At 35.1% G+C, this 23,354-nt stretch overlaps 1 protein-coding gene across 1 annotated transcript in view; it reads left to right on the top strand.

Annotated features, from left to right (window-relative positions):
• LOC121900706 (receptor-type tyrosine-protein phosphatase C-like) overlaps window positions 1-22,836 on the top strand; it is a 38,052-nt gene extending 15,216 nt beyond the window's left edge. The window contains exons 6-15 of the mRNA XM_042417205.1: window positions 17,985-18,218; window positions 18,311-18,427; window positions 18,805-18,933; window positions 19,024-19,185; window positions 19,842-19,988; window positions 21,041-21,249; window positions 21,354-21,414; window positions 21,561-21,672; window positions 21,955-21,992; window positions 22,315-22,836. Of these exons, the coding sequence (XP_042273139.1) occupies window positions 17,985-18,218; window positions 18,311-18,427; window positions 18,805-18,933; window positions 19,024-19,185; window positions 19,842-19,988; window positions 21,041-21,249; window positions 21,354-21,414; window positions 21,561-21,672; window positions 21,955-21,992; window positions 22,315-22,340 (1,235 nt within the window). The 3' untranslated portion in view covers window positions 22,341-22,836. The remainder of the gene's footprint in view (window positions 1-17,984; window positions 18,219-18,310; window positions 18,428-18,804; window positions 18,934-19,023; window positions 19,186-19,841; window positions 19,989-21,040; window positions 21,250-21,353; window positions 21,415-21,560; window positions 21,673-21,954; window positions 21,993-22,314) is intronic.
• Window positions 22,837-23,354: the final 518 nt, after the last annotated feature.

Here is a 23,354-nt window from a genome sequence, read left to right as displayed (position 1 = left end):
CTCACCTTTTTTTTTTAACTTTGCACCAAAACTATGTAATTCCGTGCCAAAGGATAAATAAATCAAGGTTAAATCAACAGACATCAGACTAGAGCTGCAAAAGTAGCTGGGTTTATGACCATGACTGAAGTCATCTAATTAAGTTGTCAGTCTTACTTTTTATGCCCAAACAGGTTTAATAAAACATAACAAATGCAATAATAATGTATACTTTTCTCTTTTGTAATTCCAGGTTAACAATGTTACTTCATATATTACATTTAATTGTTTTCGTGATGTTTATAATTCTACATTCTAATTACTCAATTAATCTGCTCACTTTTTGCTTTGGCATTGCTTCATTGTCACAGCAACGCCAAAGCCAGTATGTACCGCAAAATTTCCCCTGTGATCGTACATACGCACATAATGTTCCTGCACATTATATTTAGTTATATTGCTCCATTCTGTATTCATTCAAATGGAAAAAATAGAAAAAAACCTACGGTATGCTTGTTTCTTTGGTGCGAACCTTATCCTCTGTCCTGTACCTCATACACCTCCACTGATATCACTGCAAAGCTACAGCAAGTTTAGATGGAAATGGATGTTTTAATAAAACAAACCCTGTTTGTGATGTGTGTATATTTATGTTATTCTGTATAGTAGTCGTATACACCCCTTCATTACAAGTGTGTAAATATCTTTCTCTTTTGTTATTCTAGGTCAAGATTCATCAGGTGAGTGACTGCAACTAAATTCTCTTAATATATATCATTCAGTTGTAATTCTAATGTTTATAATGTCTTGTTCTACCATCAGCTGTGCTTTACCATGTGCCATACCTTCACCTCAGCCTCCTTTTACCTCAAGCTCACTTTTCACTGTCTCATGTCTTCATGTTCATAGTAGCACCAAAGCTATGAGGGGCCATTAGGGACATTATTCAGAATTTCCATGCATATACATGTACTTTTCCTCTCATATACACATATGAAACCAAAATCATTCACATAGTATACTAAAAACAACATACATATACAAGTGAAATGCTTTTACATACACAACTGAAACACTCTCACATAAACAACTGAAAACTTATACGCTTACATACACGACTGAAACGCTCTCATGAAAACTGTTGAAAAGCTTTCACACATACTAGTAAATGTGCTAACCACACACGCATACAAGTGAAATGCTTTACATACACAACAGAAACACTCTCACACAAACAACTGAAAAATTACACGCTTACATACACAACTGAAAAGCTCTCATAAAAACCATTGAAAAGCTTTCACAAATACTAGTAAAATGTGCTCAAATGCACAACTGAAAATGTTCCTTTCACATACACATATGAAACCAAATTAATTCACATACTATACTGAAAACCTCACAGACATACAAGTAAAATGTTACGTTTTGAATACAGGACTTTCACTTGAATAAAGTTGTCACACATAATGTCACAAACTGAACTGGCTGACAGTAAAGTAATCCTTGCTTAACATGATGCTGATGTGTATGTGAGAGGAAAAGTACATGTATATGCATGGTAATTCTGAATAATGTCCCTATCTGCCCCTTATACAAAGCCAGCATCTTGTCCAAAACTATGTGAAATGAACACAGCCTTCAAATGGACATTATGTACTCTTTGCACAAAAAGTGGATACCCAAGTTCTGGGAAACCGTCATAGTTGCCAAAATTAAGGAAGGTTTAACACCAAAAAAACAACAAAAAAATCCCCCAAAACACATCTAACTCCAACTACACACAAATAAACTGTAGGAGGAAAACATTACTACATGATAAACAGGTCAAAACTAATATAACCAATATAATATTATATATATATATATATACTATTATAGTTACTATTGTGCATCTTGTTTGCACCTTCATCAATATAATGAGTCTCTGATATCAGTCAAACTGGTGTCCATCTCACATTACTTATTAGGGGAGGGGACAGATGCTACTGTAGATGACAGCAAAAGCAGAAGTTCAACCAGGAGAGACAACCAGTCTTAAATATATTTATGATGCTAAATAATTTAACCAATAACCCAGAATTAATAAATTATTAACTTCCACCTGCTCCTTTTCAGACATGTAGTATTTTTTGGTTTGTTTACTGAGAGTTTGTTGCTCATATTAAACTCTATTGGTCATTATTGTTTGTTTTTCGTTTTTATTTGGGTTTGTTTTTATTTGTGTTTCGAAATGGGTGTTCAGTCTATGGAGAAATAATATGTGTGTGTAAGAAGTTCTGGGCTGAATTAGTCATCTTGGTTGAACTTCTGCCTAATTATTTTACTATGCAAATAGAAACTGCATTACAGGGTAGGTCCAAAGGTTTTTTTCTTCTACAACTAATACAAAACTAAGTGCTAGTTCCACTATTCTAGCTTCATAGTCCTACTTAACTCTGTCTTACCTCATCTGCTCCTCAGGGCTACTGTTTTTTTTTTTTTTATCATTTCTTACCTTTTGAATTTTAAGACAAATGTGCAGTTGACATTAATGAGGAAGGTTAGACAAGAAGCAATAACAAATTAAATAGTTTAGCACCATGAGAAGCAAACTGCTACATGAAACATCTTCAGTGATGTAGGAGATGTTATTGTGATATTATGTCTGTCCTGATTTTTCGTATTCTTGGAATGTAGATGTTGTTTCAACCACCTCACCTGCACGCACTACCGCAAATTTGAACTCATCTACAGTAGTCAGCCCAACTTTCACCTCCTCAACCCTTTCCTCAAACACTTCAATTCAGACCATTCCAACTACTGCATCTGATGGTAATGTATTCAGCCTCAGTTTACAGTTTTGTTTGCCACATTAGCGTTGCATTTGGCATGATATTTTCCTGAAATGGAAGTAAGGCATCATGTTAGGTAAGGCTGTTGCAAAATAGAGTATTTCTGCCAGAATGTGACCTCCATGATCTCCATCCTCCAGCCAATGTCAATCCTGCAATCACCTCAAATGAGACCACACCCACAATCACTTCCACCAGCAACCCAACAGTCTCTCAGGCACCCGGCAATCAAACTCAGACCTCACCTCCAATCACCCAGTCCAACACCACAGTGACTCCTACCACCGAAAGTTGGAATTTTCTCATTTATATAGGATTGTAATAAGATTGTATTGTGCATACACTCGCACTGTGGATAAAAGGGTTACAAATACTCTATAAGCTAAAGGCACATACTTTACCTTTAGTGTGCTTTGGGAGTATTTTAAATTACTTGTGTTATTTAACTAATTGTTAATGTTTTTTGTATTTTTTATTCCTTTCTAATTTCTTTTGAATGTGTCCTCCACGCCCTGCAGCAGCCCCTCCACCTCCACAGTGTGAGTATCACTTTAAAAGATAATCCATCTAATGTTGTTTTAATGTTTGTATTTCTCTCTTACTTTACAATGAATATGTTGAAAGTGGAGTGTACAGAATGATGCTCGGCATACACAGGAACATTTTCAACACCTATATGAACAAGGTTAAAATAAATGGCAGGTGGTTCATCTTACTAACAGGTTTTACTGTGTATTGTTTGTACAGGTTCTTACACTGTTACACCTATCAAGTTTGGCTTCCAGATCAACTTCATAAACTCTTCCCCTGGCAACTACACCGTAAATGTTAAAGAAGAAGGCCAAAATCAGATTGGAGGCAAAGCCATTTTTCAGCACTCCAATCCAAACATAACAACACATAATATCATACACCTGAAGCCCTGTACTGACTACGAGCATAATGTGACATTTGACCATGCTGGCGCAGAAATACCCTGTAACCACAGTGATAATAAAACTACAGTGACGACAATGGAAATGAGTGAGTAAAAATAATTCATACTGTTGTATTGTATTTTTCTTTTAACTTTAGAAATGAGTGAAAATGGGAGAGACATTTGTGCATCACTTCTGTATTTCAGCTGAAGGTGACATTAAACTTAGCAGCTGCATCCCTGGATATCTTTGTTACAAGAGTGACTGGAACATCAGCTCTGTGCAAATAAATAATATTGAAGCCGTGCAATGCCCAAATGACAATAAAACGTTCTGTATCAGACCTGGTTATGATGACATTTGCACAAATTTGATGACAACCTTCACTCAAGAAAAGTGTGTGAACTTTAGTCTCACTCAACACATCAGTGCTGGTATGTATAATACAGTCTACCTGTATTTTTAAATGCATGTTATGTAGACCTCCTTTCATCACGTTTTATATGTGCTTTTTTCTCTTTTTCAGCTGAATTTTTAAATTCAAGTGAAATAAATCAGATTCCTCCCACTAAACTTCCTGCAAAAATAGAAGCAAATTTACCTCCAAAATGCACTGATCTCACCATTGATTACATCTGTTCTGGTAAGTGGTCAGACTGAAAGTAGAGACACTTTGTTTGTCAGCAACATTATAAATGGATTTACATGGATACAGATGGTGTTTCAAATCTGCATTTCCATTGTTTTGTACTCATAGTGTAAAAGAGATGAAGATGTAAAGTGGAGTAATTTTTGCAGGAGTAGAAAAGCATATTTTTCTAATAACTGTAGTGACATAAATTGTGTCTTCTGGTATGAGAGGGAGGTGCTGGTGAGGTATTGCTTTGTGAGCTCTGTGAATCAGTTTTGAATAGAATATTGGTTTTTGCTTTGAATGTCTAAATCTAAACTGTTTAAAACTGATCTTAAATTCTGAGGTACAGATATTAGTTGATTGAGAAATGTTGTCACCCTTCTGTCTCCTCAGATTCTTACAATAATCCCAAGAAAGTGTCTGAACTGGAGCCTTTCACAGACTACACCTGTACTGGTCAGATCAAGGAAAACAATGTCACCATAAAAAACGCACCTGCTATCCAGTTCAAGATTGACTGTGGTATGTTGTTGCAATGATAGCTTGTAATCTAAGATACTAAAGACCAGATTACTCAGTTCAGTGTTAAACATGTGTGATGTGTTTCAACAGATCTTAATATAGCAACACAAAGCATCTTAACCGATACCTCCATTGAGTTGAACTGGACAACAACCAGTCAGAACTGTCAAGAGGTCCCCAAACGTGATGGGCTTTCATATGACTGCAGTTGTCATCCACTGGATCAGACACATCTAAACTGTGAGTAAAATTTTAAAAATCTTTTCCATTTTAGTTCAATGTACATTTTGGAGTTTTGCAGATTAACTTGCTGGTCAGTTTATATGACAAGTGAGATATACAATGAAGACATTTAAAAGTTCCATTTGCCTCAAGTATATCATTTTTTCTTCTGTGCTCACATTTTAGCATGTTGAGGGATAATAGGTGTAAATAAGCTGAGATGAAACGACAAGTCACACTTTGGTACAAGTTATTAAAGAAAAATTAAAATCAATTAAATATGATACAGAAATAATATTGAGATGAAAGAGTTTAATTACCTTTTTTCGATAGAAGAATATGATGAAAAATTGTGATTACAGCTAAAATTGTTGCCCTTCATATGATTTGCTGGTTATTTATTTGAAATAGTTTTTAGAAAGTGTGATATTAGTTGATTCTCTGTCTGTCAGCCATGTAGTACATAGTGTATACAAAAGTGTTACCTTGCAGGACCAGTCAGTGATCTACAGTCGCAGTGACACATTGATGATTTAGATATCTATTTTCTTGTCAGTTAATGGTAACTCAACAAATGTTTCTTAACTATAGGTTCAGTCTTTTTACATCTCTTTATATGTTCCTGTTGTTATTAAATTGGACACCAAAAGCAGCTAATGAAAACTAAACTGTTTCATCTACAGTTGACGAACAGCCACCAGGAGGAACATGTCATTTTTCTGGACTGAAACCATACACCGATTACACCTGTGAAGTCCAACCCACCTACAACAACAAGAATGTTGCCAAACCAACTGAAGTTAAAGAGAAAACTAAGCCTGGAAGTAAGTAAACGGCAAACTGTCTTTGGAAAATATTACATATATAATATTACTTATATAAAGTTATATTTAGTTCAAAAGGGCTAAAAAGGCTATTTATTATATGATGTTTATAGTTGAATATTAAGTTAAGATGACCACGAGCCAGTAAAAGTAACAGTTTTAACAACAGCACTGAAACTGTGAATATTTGGGGAGAAAACTGACATCACGTATTGAACTACAGCTACATTAAATTATGCTTGATATGGTTTCTAAATGAATCATGTCAATTTTGGACATTGACTCAACACAAGATTTACTGTAATGAATTATTTAGTTATTATTTAAGAAAAGGATAGTAATCATAATTATAAATGCAACTTACTTTTTATCATAATAATAATGATAATTATATCATTACTTGTTCTGTCTTATTTTAATTAAATGGTGATAAATATTGATAATCAAACAACATCTCATTCCCTGATAGCAATACCAATAATAATAATGATACCAATATATAGTATACTGTATATTATATAAGAAAATGTATTTTATACATCACATTCACATCCAAACCTTCCTCTTCCTCTCTCCATCTTCTCTACTTTTCCTCCGTTTTTGGCTTCTGCCCTCTGACAGGCTCATATTAAGACTTCACGTTCGACAACCAGTCAGTAGGATAAATAACAACCTGTGACCGTGACAGTCTGACAACCCCACTGAGTTTCAGGCACTCTGATTAGCCAGACTCCTAACACAGCTCCGGCCAACACATAACAGCTGTGTGGGATAAATGGAAAAACAAAAAATAAAATTTTGAAAGCCGTTTTAAAATAATTACGCAATTCCATTTCAAAATTCAGTTATTAATTAATCGTTTAAAGGAAATACTGATGCCCAAGACAATCAACACAGTAACACTAATGAGCTTGATCAGTGTTAAAACTGCTGGTATTTTAAACCCAACAATCACTTAAACTGTGAATAAGCATAAAGTGTTGCATCTAAAGGAAAATATGTTGTTTTTTTCACTCTCTTACAGTACCAGATGATATTTCCAAGTTTAACATAAGTGTTCTAGAGCATAATGTGATTGAAGTAATCTGTGGTGTGGAAGATTTCCGTGGACCTAAGGAGCTATACAATGCAACTCTTAGTTATAATGATGATGTCATTCAGAAGACGGACAAACAAAAGAAATGTAACTTTACATTCAAAGATCTAAGCTACTCTACAACCTACAAAGTGGAGGTTTGTATAATCCTACTTTTCATTTAACAGTGTTGTTCAGTTTATTCCTCATACTTATATGAGTTCCATAATTCCTAAGTTAAAGGGATGATCTGTCTTTTCAGGTGGTTGCTTTCAACGGACACCTTTACAGTAACACCAAGACAGAACGTGTTGACACTCTCTGTATGTGTGGTCTTAATTAATGTCACAAGTTGCTCAGATAAAACATTTCATTCAGCACATTTTAATCTTTGATATAAATGCCACCCCTTTGATATTTTTTTTTTGTCATAACCATCATTTTGCAGACAATTACAAAGCTCTCATTGGCTTTCTGGTCTTCCTCATCATCCTCACATCTGTGGCTGTGCTTTGGGGCGTCTACAAGATCTACATGATGAAGCGCAGAAATTCCGAGTAAGGATCATTTTGCATCTTATCTCCTGCATCAGTTTGACTGTAACGTTGCCTCTGGCCAGTTTTACAGTTGTAATGAGTTTTAATTTCCTGTAGAGGAGAGTTATTGTTGTTCCAGCTGAACTCAGTTCTTTAATCACATTGATAAAGACAGAGGTGAAAAATTAAATATATGGTTTACCCATTCTGTATGTAGCAACATGAATATGCACTATATACAGCAGGATACAAAATTATATGCATTTCTCTGAAGCCAAACTTCACCACGTATTTTCTCCTCAGGGATGTGTATGACGATGTGATGCTTGAGTCAACAGCCAGTGAGTAAACTTAAGCTGTCCTGTTCTTCCTACATTAGTCTTAGAGTAGGTAGCAAACAGCAATTACTTTCAGCAGCTGCAAATGACTGATGTTTTTTTAGCTGTTAGGTTATGGTTAGGTTAGGTTAGGTCACTTGTTAATGGTAGGAAGATCATCAGGAATTCTGTATTGTGTACAGTATTACAATAGCTTTTAATATAACTTGTAGTTTTAAAGTCACTTAGACAAAACCTTTTTATGTAGTAAGTATGAAGTGCACTGCACAGTTTGACGAGTACTCACACTAAGTTGCAGTATTTCCTGTTTTTCTTATTTTCTGTTGTAGTTTATGCTAATGTACCTCAATGGCATCAGAATGAAAGAAGATGAACGCAGGCCTGACGGAGCAGCCTACCAAATCATCATTTACTCTTACTGAGTTCTTCAGTAAGTTCAATAGTCGGCATTTTAACCTGTGAACAATGGCACTCAGTGCACTTAGAATTGATAATGGCTTGCTTAACTTTGTTCTATTTGCTTAAACTGATTGTGTTTTTTGTCCTCACTTTGTTGAATTATACAGATATTTTTTATTGTTTTAATGTGCGTTTTGCAACAACTGGAACAGTCCTGTTCTCATTGACATTTTAATCCCATCAAATTTGGACAAGCTAAGACTAATAAAATCATATAACATGAAGCATTAGATCCTGACCACACTTAAAGGCATCTGTGATCATCTCTTTGATCATTAATGGCTTGTAACAGCTTCAATGTGCTATGCTAAAGTCAAAACTGGATCAAGCATTTGCTATTAACATAACCAGTGTTCAACTGGCAGAATACGCAAGTATTATGAAATCACACTTTTAAATCTACCTGTATAGCATGGCTTTTACATTATTTTAACTTGTACCTTATTTTCTGTTTTATTTCTGTTGTGATCATGTTGCCTGTTAATATTTCAATGATGAGTTTTACACATGCTAATCAACGCCACCTAAAGAAAGTAAAGTAGAAGCAGCAGCATGTAGATTTCACCTCCAGGCAATGAATGTTACAGGTGGAGTTTGCAGGTGTATGTTGTGGTTTATGTTATGTCTTATTATTTTTTACAAACAGATGCCATTTTTCTATGTGTGTTTGTGAGCTATATATAACATTTTATATTTGTATTACCCTTATGAACCATTATAATAAAAATCGTTGAAAATGGAACATGGTATCACACTAGCCTCTGCTGTGTCTCTTGTATATAATTACTAGTGCATTGCTGTTATCATAATTAACAGTTATTCAGTCATTTCTATAATGGTGCATTCAGGCAATCCTTACTGACTTGTAAAGTGAGGAAGTATCAGATGACAATATCATATTTATGATGTATTTGCAGATGTCAGATGGACAGATTTCAGATGGACATCTCTGTATGTCAACAAGTGTTCTTGATATTAGTCTGGATTATGTTCTTAGTAAAAAAGTGACAGCGTTTCCTGGTAACTAACTGATAAAGACACATGCTAGATAAACGCAACATTCGTGGTTTGATTCTGACAGCAGAGTGATGCATGTCACCTCCCTATCTCTCTCCCCCTCATTTCCTGTCTGCTCTAAACTGTTGCTACAATAAAGGCTTTTAATATAGAGGCTTTTTATATAGATATACTTACCATTAAGCTGCTACAATTTGCCAGTTTTCCATTAATTGCCAAAGTGAAACATTCCATCCTTTGCTGAAATTCAGGTAGTGTGAAACTCGTTTACCACTGGTATTTAAAACTTTGTCAGTGCAAAAAGGCATCAGGGATCTGGCTACGTGCAACAGAGAAAGGACCCGAAGGAGGCTCACCTGGAGGTGTCACCCTACTGCGAGATGCACCAAAACATCAAGGGGAGAGGTCGGGACAGGATGGACATAAGGAGGGAGAAAGCATCTGAAAGTGACAAAGTTATTGAGTGCGAAAAAGAGCCAATACTAGAATGGGTACAAGTAGATTTAAAGTTAATTGTAATATAATTGTATAAAACTGTGACATAGACTTCACTTTATCTAATGTTAACACAGGTGAAAGGAATATGGGAAGGAATTTTTCACACTTATTTGTTGGGTGACATAATGACAAGTTAATGATCCCAGTATCTGGCCATTCCATCAAAGGTATATATTATATACACAGCCTGTCTTTCTAAGGTGGCTTATTCCTTACAAAAGACACCAATGGTCTACAGGTCTGAAACTGCCGGCATGGTGTCTCTGTATTGATTGAAGTTGGTTTCTGGTGTCTTTACTGTATTTCTTGGCAAAACGAGTGATGCCCTGTAGGGTACATATACAATAAGTAGTAAGTAAGTAGTAAGTACATCCTAAAAAAAAAATATGTTTATAAAAAAATATGTAAAAAACATTAAGTTTGAAGATTAAAAATGAATGAAAAAATGACAGGGATGCAGAAAAAGTACTCCTGGCTTTGTTTGTTCTGGTACTGAAAAGGCGACTTTGCCATGAGAACTGACTTTCCACAGTTGTAAGGTTTATTTAAAAATCATGTTTACATGGGCAGATTGTAATCTTGTTTTGAAAGGAGGAAATGTTGTCACATGACTTCCTTTATATAGATGCCCATTGTGGTTGTGTGTGTGTTGCTCAACCAGGTGCTCTTGATGATCTGGGTCCCCCACTCAAACATACATTCACACACTGTAAGTCCTGGACATGGCAGGTCTCTGTGGTATCAAGATCCTGCTCCTCTGTGCTGGGGTCATTGGTGTGGCTGACTGTAAGTAACCTTATTTATTATTTCAAATAAAATGCAAGATGATGAAGCATAGGACAGATTAAGTTATATTAGTATCAAAACAGATGCATTTTGTATTCTTCTACGACATTACATTAATGCTTTTTATTTAAGTGCATTTTCTTGTTCTCCCAAATCCACAGTAGGAACTATAGCCAATTTATTCTCTTCAAATAAAGTGACAAAAGCTGCTATGTTTCATACCACATATAGAGATTTAAATTTCACATTTCAATTTTTTTGGCTAAGTACATTCAAATATGTTAAAAATAGATTCATTTTGAATAGACTTTTAATAGATATACAGAAAAAGTAAAACATCAGCTCTGGAACATCATAAACAACTTAATCTAAATATCCAGTAAATAAAGGTACATTACAGACACTTTTTTCCTACTCTCAAGTCTACTTCCAGTGATCAGCATCTCACTACAACCCTTGGTATGTGTTACTTTTCCATTATCGACTGTTGAAGACTCATCAGATTTTAATAAATGTACTGACCCATTAAATCAGAAGTCATGAGCCTGGACATTATCCTATATTCAGACTGAAATTTTAAATCCCACGTAAAGAGGGTGACCAAAGCTGCTTTCTTTCATTTAAGAGATAAAAGATGCCAACAAAATGTTGAAAAAATTGTTCATGGGTTTATTTCAAGTAGATTAGACTACTGTAATGCTCTTTTCACCGGTCTTCCAAAACAATCCATTGATAAACTACAATTAATTCAGAACTCTGCTGCCGGGCTTTTAATTAGAACAAGAAAAGAGAGCACATATCACCCCAGTTTTAGGTAATCTGCGCTGGCTCCCAGTGTCTTTTAGGATTGATTTTAAAGTTATTTTACTTGTTTAAAAGGCTTTCAATGGTTTGGGACCGACCCATATTTCTAATTCTTTGTTGATTTATAATCCTTCACAGCAGCTCAACCTTTTTTAACTATGAACCAAAACTATGGAATTCCCTACCAAAGGCTAGAAGAGATGCAAATTCTGTAAACATTTTTAGAACTTATTTATTCAACATTGTGTTTAACTAACTGTCACTGTTCCTTTGTTTTTTCTTATCTTTTACATATTTTATTGTACTTAGAATACCTGTTCTTGCTATTTGTTGCCTCTTTTGTTTGCTATTCCTTTGATTGATTGGTTTATCACACAGTATTTGCACTTGCCTTAATTGCCTGTTTTTTTTGTTTCTATTTATTTTCTCGTTTCTTCACTTTATGTAAAGCAATTTGAGCTACACCCCCTTTATTATTATTATTATTATTAACATTCTGTTATTGAACATTGAAAAATTATGAAAGACCCAAAAATGACTGCGCACTGTTGATCACTTGTTCTCATTTTATTGACAATGTATCGGCCCTCAGACATTCATCAGGAAATGTTGATGATTGATTTTTTGGTCACAATTTATGATCCGATGCACCTGCCCACAAAACTTTTTTGAATGCAAGAATTTTGTGTTACCGGCAAGATTTTTTTTTTTTTTTTTTAAATCAACAGACATCAGACTAGAACTGAAAAAGTAGCTGTGTTTATGACCATAACTGAAATCATCCAATTAAGTTGTCAGTCCTGTGCTTTATACTCCCAACCATTTAGTGTGTTGTGTTTGGGGGTCTCAATTGTAATGACCTGGATATTCATATGAACAGCTGCCTCACACCAAAAACAGTTCCTATCCTTAACAAGCTAAACAAAGAATGGCTACAGAATACACAGGTAAAAAATTACGTTGAATTATTGCCATGAAATGTTAAGTATATTAAGTTAAAATACTCCATTACAAGTAAAAGTCCTATATGAAAAATCCTCCTTAGGTAAAAGTACATAAGTAATAGCAGCTAAATGTACTTAAAGTATTAAAGTAAAAGTACTCATTTCATCTATCTGACTGATATATTTTTTATTTATGACATCACTAGATTATTAATACTGAAGCATCAGTGTGTAAGCAGCATGTTACTGTTGTAGCTACTGGAGCAAGTTTCAACTACTTTAAATACAGTTAGCTAGTTTAGTCCAGTGGTTCCCAACCTAAGGTGGCCTGACCAAATTACTAATGGAAAACAGGTCAAAACTATATTGACTTATAAATATTCAACATGTGATGTGCAATTGAGTCAAGTTCTGGGAAATTGCAGTAGTTACCAAAATTTAGTAAGGTTTAATGCAAAAAAACCCAAAAACACATCTAATCCACCAACTACACACAAATAAACTATGTGAGAAAAAAATTACATGATTAACAGGTCAATTCACATATACCTTTTAGGGTGTATATATAGTTTTTGTGTATGAAATATGTAATGTGCAATTTTGTTTGAAAATAAAATGTTTGCTAAGCAGTATGAAACTCAAACCTCTCCCACCACAATCAACCTCTTGCCAAATATTATTCACTATTTAAGACCTACATTTATGCAACTAATTTGTAATAGCTATTTTCATTCTCTAGTGACATTCAGTGCCAATGCATGAAGTAGTGTGATGCTCATATATCTCTATACTTGTCCTGTTAGATCTTAGTGCTGCATTTGACACAATTGACCATCAAATCCTTTTGCAGAGACTGGAACATTTAATTGGCATTAAAGGAACTGCATTAACCTGGTTTAAGTCCTATTTATCAGACCGATTTCAGTTTGTACATGTGAATGATGAATCCTCCGTGATGGCAAAAGTTAGACACGGAGTTCCACAAGGTTCTGTACTTGGACCAATTCTATTCACCTTATATATGCTTCCTTTAGGTAATATTATTAGGAAACACTCCATAAATTTTCATTGTTACGCAGACGATACCCAATTATATTTATCAATGAAGCCAGATGAACCCAATCAGTTAAACAAACTCCAAACATGCCTTAACGACATAAAGACCTGGATGACCTGCAATTTTCTACTACTAAATTCAGATAAAACTGAAGTTATTGTGCTTGGCCCTAAACACCTTAGAAACACATTATCTAATGATATAGCTACTCCGGATGGCATTACCCTGGCCTCCAGCACCACCGTAAGGAATCTGGGAGTTATCTTTGATCAGGATATGTCCTTTAACTCTCACATAAATCAAATTTCAAGGACTGCCTTTTTTCACTTACGTAATATCACAAAAATCAGGCACATCCTGTCCCTAAAAGATGCAGAAAAACTAGTTCACGCATTTGTTACTTCTAGGCTGGATTATTGCAATTCCTTATTATCAGGCTGCCCTAACAAGTCTCTAAAGACTCTCTAGCTGGTCCAGAACGCAGCTGCACGTGTATTGACTAAAACTAGAAAAAGAGACCACATTTCTCCCATTTTAGCTTCACTACATTGGCTTCCTGTAGAATCTAGAATAGAATTTAAAATCCTTCTCCTAACTTACAAAGCCCTTAATGGTCAGGCACCATCATATCTTGAAGAGCTCATAATACCGTATTATCCCACTAGAACACTGCGCTCCCAGTATGCAGGCTTACTGGTGGTCCCTACAGTCTTTAAAAGTAGAATGGGAGGCAGAGCCTTCAGCTATCAGGCTCCTCTTCTATGGAACCATCTACCGGATTCAGTCCGGGGTGCAGACACCCTCTCTATGTTTAAGAGTAGGCTTAAAACTTTCCTTTTTGATAAAGCTTATAGTTAGGGCCGACCAGGCTCGCCTTGGATCAGCCCTTAGTTATGCTGCTATAGGCCTAGACTACTGGGGGACTTCCCATGATGCACTGAGCTCCTCTCTCCTCCTCCTCCTCTCCATCTGTATGCATTCATGTAACATCAATGCATGTCACTAACTTTGCTTCTTCCCCGGAGTTTTTTGTGCTTTCTCATCTCACAGAAAAACCTGACTCCCGGGCCGAACCTTCGCGGTCCTTCACAGTCCTGATGGCATCCTTCCCTGGCTGTTGCTGCTTGTGCTTGTTGTTGTTTGTTGTTGTGATTGTTTTTCTTCTGTCCCCCCTCCCCCTTTCCCTCTCTCTTTCTCTCTCTCAACCCAACCGGTCAAAGCAGATGGCCGCCCACCAAGAGCCGGGGTCTGCTTGAGGTTTCTACCCGTTAAAGGGGAGTTTTTCCTTACCGCTGTCGCCAAGTGCTTGCTCATGGGGGAATTGTTGGGTCTCTGTAAATTAAAGAGTACGGTCTTGACCTGCTCTATGTGAAAAGTGCCTTGAGATGACTTCTGTTGTGATATGGCGCTATATAAATAAAGATTGATTGATTGATTGATTGATCATATAGTGAAAAGAAAGGAAAGTGATCTTCTTTTAATCATAATATATTTCTTGGAATTTTCCCAATTTCTTCTGTCCTAATTTAACCAGTTAATTAAACTTTAACCTCCAAATTATGGGATGGTTCCAGTGAGGGTAGAGTACATAATATTTCTGCATATTATATTTAGTTATATTGCTTCATGTTGTGTTCATTCACATGGAAAAATAGAGAAAAAAAAACCTACAGTATGCTTGTTTATTTGGTGTGAACCACATCCCCTGTCCTGTACCTTGTACACCTCCGCTGATATCGCTGCAAAGCTACAGCCAGTTTAGATGGAAATGGATGTTTTAATAAAACAAACCCGGTTTGTGATGTGTGTATATTTATGTTATTCTGCATAATACTAATATACACCCCTTCATTACAAGTGTGTAAATTTCTTTCTCTTTTGTAATTCCAGGTCAAGATTCATCAGGTGAGTGACTGCAAATAATTTTTCCTAATATATAACATTCAGTTGTAATTCTTATGTTTATTATGTCTTCTTCTACCATCAGCTATGCTTTACCATGTACCATACCTTCACCTCAGCCCCCCTTTACCTCAAGCTCACTTTTCACTGTCTCATCTCTTCATGTTCATAGCAGCACGAAAGCCAACATCTTATCTAAAATTAGATTAAATGAATTCAACCTTTTAACAGAAATCAATTTCACTAATCTGGATAATACTTTTTGCGATTTTCCCAATAACCCAAAAACCATTGGAACTGGAACAGTCCATTTGCTATATTATAAACTGCAATGTGTCAACTACTGAAACAATGTATTTAAGTGGTTTTATGAAAAGGTTGCAAAATTGATTTAAATACTGTCACTCCCAGTGTACAGGGACAGTTGCAACATGTCAAAGATAATACATAATTAATCAATCAAATACTCAAAATGAAAAAGATTATTTATCATTCATGTTATTGTGACTATTCATTTCTTTTTTTTAAAAAAAAAAAAAAAAAAGAATACCTTTTTTCACACTACATGACAAAAAAGAGCCATCAAATTATAATGCAAGATAATTATTTAATGGGTAGAACACACATCCTCAAAAAGGTTTAAACATGAAATCAAAATGGATTAGTTTATCTATCTAGTTTATGTAGGCCTTTAGGTTTTTAAAATATAAATGAAACTTGGTTCAGGGATGGTTGTAACAAGGTGTTACAACCGTCCCCATATCACCAGCCATGTTTTCACCTCATGTGAACTAGCTTGACTGTTAGTTTGACACATGTTAGTCATTTCTATTTTTAGCTTACAAAACAGTGATTCTAATAATACTTGTTTGGATTACTAGACATTTGATCTCAGGACAGTATCCAAAAAATACATTTGATAAAAAAGTTAAATTTTTATCTCAAAAAAACACTTTTGCTGGTAACTTTCTCTGGGAGTTTCAAATGTGGCTCCTTTTTTGTAAGTAAGAAGACCATCTAACTGAACATTTGCAGAGTTAGTGTAATCACTGTAGCTTGTTTCTGATTTGGAGGAATTCAAGGTGTTACAACAGTTCCATGTTACAACTGTCCCTGGTGTCCCCTACATAATGTGTAAAATAAAACCCACATTATAATATTACTAAATATAAGAAAAAATAAAGTGAAAATACAATATATAGAACATGTACTTCACCGTGTTTACACAACCTGTAAATCAGTGCCTAGGTTTCTGAAGCCATAAGCTTAACAGAACCTCCCTCTTCCCAACGGACACAGACTCACCACCGGTCTTGATTAACCAAAATAAGCCTCTTTCAGCTTACCCCAGAAAGTCGTCCTACAGGTTTAATGGCACTGTGGGTCTTATCTGTGTCGGATGCAACCCAAAGCTGCCCTGGAAAGAAATCATCCTTAGTGGCACTGTGGGAGTTAGAAAACACATCACAGTCTTTTTTCTCAAACCTACCAACCATTGATCTCAGTACCCATGTAACATAAGACGGAAAATAAACCCACTTGATAATAACAATAAAAGCAAGATAAAATAAAGTGAAAATACAATGCATAGAATGTATACTTTAGTGGTGGTAATTTGAGACTTAATAAGCGAAAAACTTAGAAAATATTTCACCATGTGTACACAATCTATATATCAGCGCCTAGGTCTCTGGATACCCAAGTTCAGGGCATTGTAGTAATTGCCTAAATTAAGCAAGGTTTAACACAAAAAAACCAAACAAACAAACAAAAAAAAACACCCAAATACATGTCTAACTCCACCAACTACACACAAATGAACTATAGGAGGAAAAAATTAATACATGATAAACAGGTCAATACTATATTCACCGGCCACTTTCTCAGGTACACCTGTGCAATCTGATGCAATCCAATACAGCAGCACTGCTATGAATCTACATTTATGAATCTTAACATTAACTAAATGTTAATATTTTTTGTATTTTTTATTCCTTTCTAATTTCTTTTGAATGTGACCTCCACACTCTGCACCAGCCCCGACACCTCCACAGTGTGAGTATCCGTTTAAAAGATAATCCATCTAATGTTGTTTTAATGTTTGTATGTCTCTCTTACTTTACAATGAATATGTTGAAAGTGGAGTGTACAGAATGAGCCTCGGCATACACAGGAACATTTTCCACATCTATATGAACAAAGTTAAAATAAATGGCAGATGGTTCATCTTACTAACAGGTTTTACTGTGTATTGTTTGTGCAGGTTCTTACACTGTTACACCTATCAAGTTTGGCTTCCAGATCAACTTCATAAACTCTCCCCCTGGCACCTACACCGTAAATGTTAAAGAAAAAGGCCAAAATCAGATTGGAGGCAAAGCCATTTCTCAGCACTCCAATCCAAACATACCACATAATATCACAGCCCTGAAGCCCTGTACTAACTACGAGCATGATGTGACATTTGACCATGCTGGCACAAAAATACTCTGTGACCACAGCGATTATAAAACTACAGTGACGACAATGGAAATGAGTGAGTAACAATAATTCATACTGTTGTATTGTATTTTTCTTTTAACTTTAGAAATGAGTGCAAATGGGAGAGACATTTGTGCATCACTTCTGTATTTCAGCTGAAGGTGACATTAAACGTGGCAGCTGTATCCCTGGATATCTTTGTTACAAGAGTGACTGGAACATTATCTCTGTGCAAATAAATAATATTGAAGCCGTGCAATGCCCAAGTGACAATAAAACGTTCTGTATCAGACCTGGTTATGATGACATTTGCACAAATTTGATGACAACCTTTACTCAAGAAAAGTGTGTGAAGTCTTCCTTTAACCACATCCAACACATCAGTGCTGGTATGTATAATACAGTCTACCTGTATTTTTAAATGCATGTCATGTAGACCTCCTTTCATCATGTTTTATATGTGCTTTTTTCTCTTTTTCAGCTGAATTTTTAAATTCAAATGAAATAAATCTGACTCCTCCCACTGAACTTCCTGCAAAAATAGAAGCAAATTTACCTCCAAAATGCACTGATCTCACCATTGATTACATCTGTTCTGGTAAGTGGTCAGACTAAAAGTAGAAAGACTTTGTTTGTCAGCAACATTATAAATGGATTTACATGGATAAAGATGGTGATTCAAATCTGCATTTCCATTGTTTTGTACTCATAGTGTAAAAGAGATGAAGATGTAGAGTGAAGTAATTTTTGCAGGAGTAGAAAAACATATTTTTCTGTAGTGACATAAATTGTGTCTTCTGATATGAAAGGAAGGTGGTGGTGAGGTATTGCTTTGTGAGCTCTGTTAATCAGTTTTGAATAGAATATTGGTTTTTGCTTTGAATGTCTAAATCTAAACTGTTTAAAACTGACCACAAGTTCTGAGGTACAGATATTAGTTGATTGAGAAATGTTGTCACCCTTCTGTCTCCTCAGATTCTTACAATAAGACCAAGCTGGAGTCTGAGCTGGAGCCTTTCACAGACTACACCTGTACTGGTCAGATCAAGGAAAATGATGTCACCATAAAAAACACACCTGCTATCCAGTTCAAGATTGACTGTGGTATGTTGTTGCAATGATAGCTTGTAATCTAAGATACTAAAGACCAGATTACTCAGTTCAGTGTTAAAGATGTGTGATGTGTTTCAACAGATCTTAATATAGCAACACAAAGGGACTCAACCAATACCTCCATTGAGTTGAACTGGACAACAACCAGTCAGAACTGTCAAGAGGTCCCCAAACTTGATGAGCTTTCATACAACTGCAGTTGTCATCCTGTGGGTTCAACATCGGACAAGAAACGTGCAAAACGTAAGTAAAATTTTAAAAATCTTTTCCATTTTAGATCAATGTATATTTTGGAGTTTTGCAGATTAACTTGCTGGTCAGTTTATATGACAAGTGAGATATACAATGAAGACATTTAAAACTTCCATTGGCCTCAAGTATATCATTTTTTCTTCTGTGCTCACATTTTAGCACATTGAGGGATAATAGGTGTAAATAAGTTGAGATGAAACAACAAGTCACACTTTGGTACAAGTTATTAATAAAAAATAAAATCAATTAAATATGTTACAGAAATAATATTGAAATGATAGAGTTTAATTACCTTTTTTCCATAGAACAACATGATTAGAAACTGATTACAGCTAAAATTGTTGCCCTTCATATGATTTGCTGGTTATTTATTTGAAATAGTTTTTAGAAAGTGTGATATTAGTTGATTCTCTGTCTGTCAGCCATGTAGTACATAGTGTATACAAAAGTGTTACCTTGCAGGACCAGTCAGTGATCTACAGTCGCAGTGACACATTGATGATTTAGATATCTATATTCTTGTCAGTTAATGGTAACTCAACAAATATTTCTTCACTATAGGTTCAGTCTTTTTACATCTCTTTATATGTTCCTGTTGTTATTAAATTGGACACCAAAAGCATCTAATGAAAACTAAACTGTTACAGCTACAGTTAACAAACAGCGACCAGGAGGAACATGTCATTTTTCTGGACTGAAACCATACACCGATTACACCTGTGAAGTCCAACCCATCTACAACAACAACAGTGTTCTCCTATCAACTAAAGCTACAGAGAAAACTGAGCCTGGAGGTAAGTAAACAGCAAACTGTCTTTGGTAAATATTACAGTCAACACTTATATAAAGTTATATTTAGTTCAAAAGGCTAAAAGGCTATTTATTATATGATGTTCATAGTTGAATATTAAGTTAAGATGACCACGAGCCAGTAAAAGTAACAGTTTTAACAACAGCACTGAAACTGTGAATATTTGGGGAGAAAACTGACATCAGGTATTGAACTACAGCTACATTAAATTATGCTTAATATGGTTTCTAAATGAATCATGTCAATTTTGGACATTGACTCAACACAAGATTTACTGTAATGAATTATTTAGTTATTATTTAAGAAAAGGATAGTAATCATAATTATAAATGCAATTTATCTTACTTTTTATCATAATAATAATGATAATTAGGAATGATGTACTTTATATCACTACTTGTCCTGTCTTATTTTAATTAAATGGTGATAAATACTTATAATCAAACAACATTTCATTCTCTGATAGCAATATCAATACCAATAATAATAATAATACCAATATATAGTATATTGTATATTATATAAGAAAATGTATTTTATACATCACACACACATCCAAACCTTCCTCTTCCTCTCTCCATCTTCTCTACTTTTCCTCCGTTTTTGGCTTCTGCCCTCTGACAGGCTCGTATTAAGACTCACCTTCTTCACATTGGACAACCAGTCAGTAGGATAAATGACAACCTGTGATCGTGACAGTCTGACAACCCCACTGAGTTTCAGGCACTCTGATTAGCCAGACTCCTAACACAGCTCCGGCCAACACATAACAGCTGTGTGGGATAAATGGAATAACAAAAAATAAAATTTTGAAAGCTGTTTTAAAATAATTTTGCAACTCCATTTCAAAATTCACTCATTAATTAATCGTTTAAAGGAAATACTGATGCCCAAGACAATCAACACAGTAACACTAATGAGCTTAATCAGTGTTAAAACTGCTGGTATTTTAAACTCAACAATCACTTAAACTGTGAATAAACATAAAGTGTTGCATCTAAAGGAAAATATGTTGTTTTTTTCACTCTCTTACAGTACCAGACGAAGTTCCCATTTTGGCGCTAAGTGTTCCAGAGCATAATGCGATTAAAGTTACCTGTCCTCGTGTGAACAATTTCCGTGGGCCTAAGAAGCTATACAGTGCAACTCTTAGGTATGATGATGTCATTCAGAAGACAAAGTTACAAGACAAATGTGAATTTACATTCAAAGATCTAAGCTACTCTACGACCTACGACGTGGAGGTTTGTATAATCCTACTTTTCATTTAACAGTGTTGTTCAGTTTATTCCTCATACTTATATGAGTTCCATAATTCCTAAGTTAAAGGGATGATCTGTCTTTTCAGGTGGTTGCTTTCAACGGACACCTTTACAGTAAAACCAAGACAGCGCATGTTGACACTCTCTGTATGTGTGGTCTTAATTAATGCCATAAATTGCTCAGATAAAACATTTCATTCAGACTAACCATACATGTCAATTTCTGCACATTTTAATCTTTGACATAAATGCCATCCCTTAGATATATTTCTGTTATAACCATCATTTTACAGACAACGACAAATTTGTCATTCGTCTTCTGGTCCACATCATCATCATCCTCATATCTGTGGCCGTGTTTTGTGTCGTCTACAAGATCCACATGAAGAAACTCAGAAATTCCCAGTAAGGATCATTTCGCATCTTATCTCCTGCATCAGTGTGACTGTAACGTTGCCTCTGGCAAGTTTTACAGTTGTAATGAGTTTTAATTTCCTGTAGAGGAGAGTTATTATGGTTCCAGCTGAACTCAATTCTTTAATCACATTGATAAAGACAGAGGTGAAAAATTAAATATATGGTTTACCCATTCTGTATGTAGCAACATGAATATGCACTATATACAGCAGGATACAAAATTATATGCATTTCTCTGAAGCCAAACTTCATTACGTATTTTCTCCTCAGGGATGTGAATGAAGATGTGATGCTTGAGTCAACAGGCAGTGAGTAAACTTAAGCTGTCCTGTTCTTCCTGTCCTGTCCTGTCTTAAGAGTAGGTAGCAAACAGCAATTACTTTCAGCAGCTGTAAATGACTGATGTTTAGCTGTTAGGTTATGGTTAGGTTAGGTTAGGTCACTTGTTAATGGTAGGAAGATCATCAGGAATTCTGTATTGTGTACAGTATTACAATAGCTTTTAATATAACTTGTAGTTTTAAAGTCACTTAGACAAAACCTTTTTATGTAGTAAGTATGAATTGCACTGCAGTTTGAGTACCCACACTAAGTTGCAGTATTTCCTGTTTTTCTTCTTTTCTGTTGTAGTTTATGCTAATGCACCTGAATCTTAATGACATCATTAAGAAGATCGTTGATGAACACAGGCCTAACGGAGCAGCCTACCAAACCATCATTTACTCTTACTGAGTTCTTCAGTAAGTTCAATAGTCGGCATTTTAACCTGTGAACAATGGCACTCAGTGCACTTAGAATTGATACTGGCTTGCTTTACTTCTATTTGCTTAAACTGATTGTGTTTTTGTTAAATTTGTCTTTGTTAAATTATACAGATATTTTTTTATTGTTTTAATGTGCATTTTGCAACAACTGGAACAGTCCTATTCTCATTGACATTTTAATCCCATCAAATTTGGACAAGCTAAGATTAATAAAATCATATAACATGAAGCATCAGATCCTGACCATACATAGGCATCTGTGATCATTAATGGCTTGTAACAGCTTCAATGTGCTATGCTAAATTCAAAAGTGGATCAAGCATTTGCTATTAACATTACCAGTGTTTGACTGGCAGAATACGCAAGTATTATAAAATCACACTTTTAAATCTACCTGTATATAATGGCTTTTACATTATTTTAACTTTATTTTACTTTTATTTTCTGTTTTATTTCTTTTGTGATCATGTTGCCTATTAATATTTCAATGAAGAGTTTTACACATGCTAATCAACGCCACCTAAAGAAAAGTAAAGTAAAAGCAGCAGCATGTAGATTTCACCTCCAGACAATGAATGTTACAGGTGGAGTTTGCAGGTGTATGTTGTGGTTTATGTTATGTCTTTTTTTTTAAACCATGTTTTGTATGTGTGAGCTGTAACATTTTATGTTTGTATGACCCTTATGAACCAATATAATAAAAATTGATGAAAATGGACCATGGTATCACACCAGCTTCTGCTGGATACTAAATGATGAAAAATAATTTAGCTTGTAACTGTAAAACAAAATTTTATCATTTGTTTCACATCTATAACCTGGGCTCAATGTGCAGTCTTCTCATGCACTTGACCACCAGACAAGTGAGGCCAAGTTTTAACTGTCTGGAGGAATACTGATTTGTTC

This window comes from Thunnus maccoyii, chromosome 7 (genome assembly GCF_910596095.1).
Source record: "Thunnus maccoyii chromosome 7, fThuMac1.1, whole genome shotgun sequence".
NCBI lineage: Eukaryota > Metazoa > Chordata > Actinopteri > Scombriformes > Scombridae > Thunnus > Thunnus maccoyii.
Note: the sequence above shows the minus strand (reverse complement) of the source record. Positions and strands in the feature narration are given on the sequence as shown.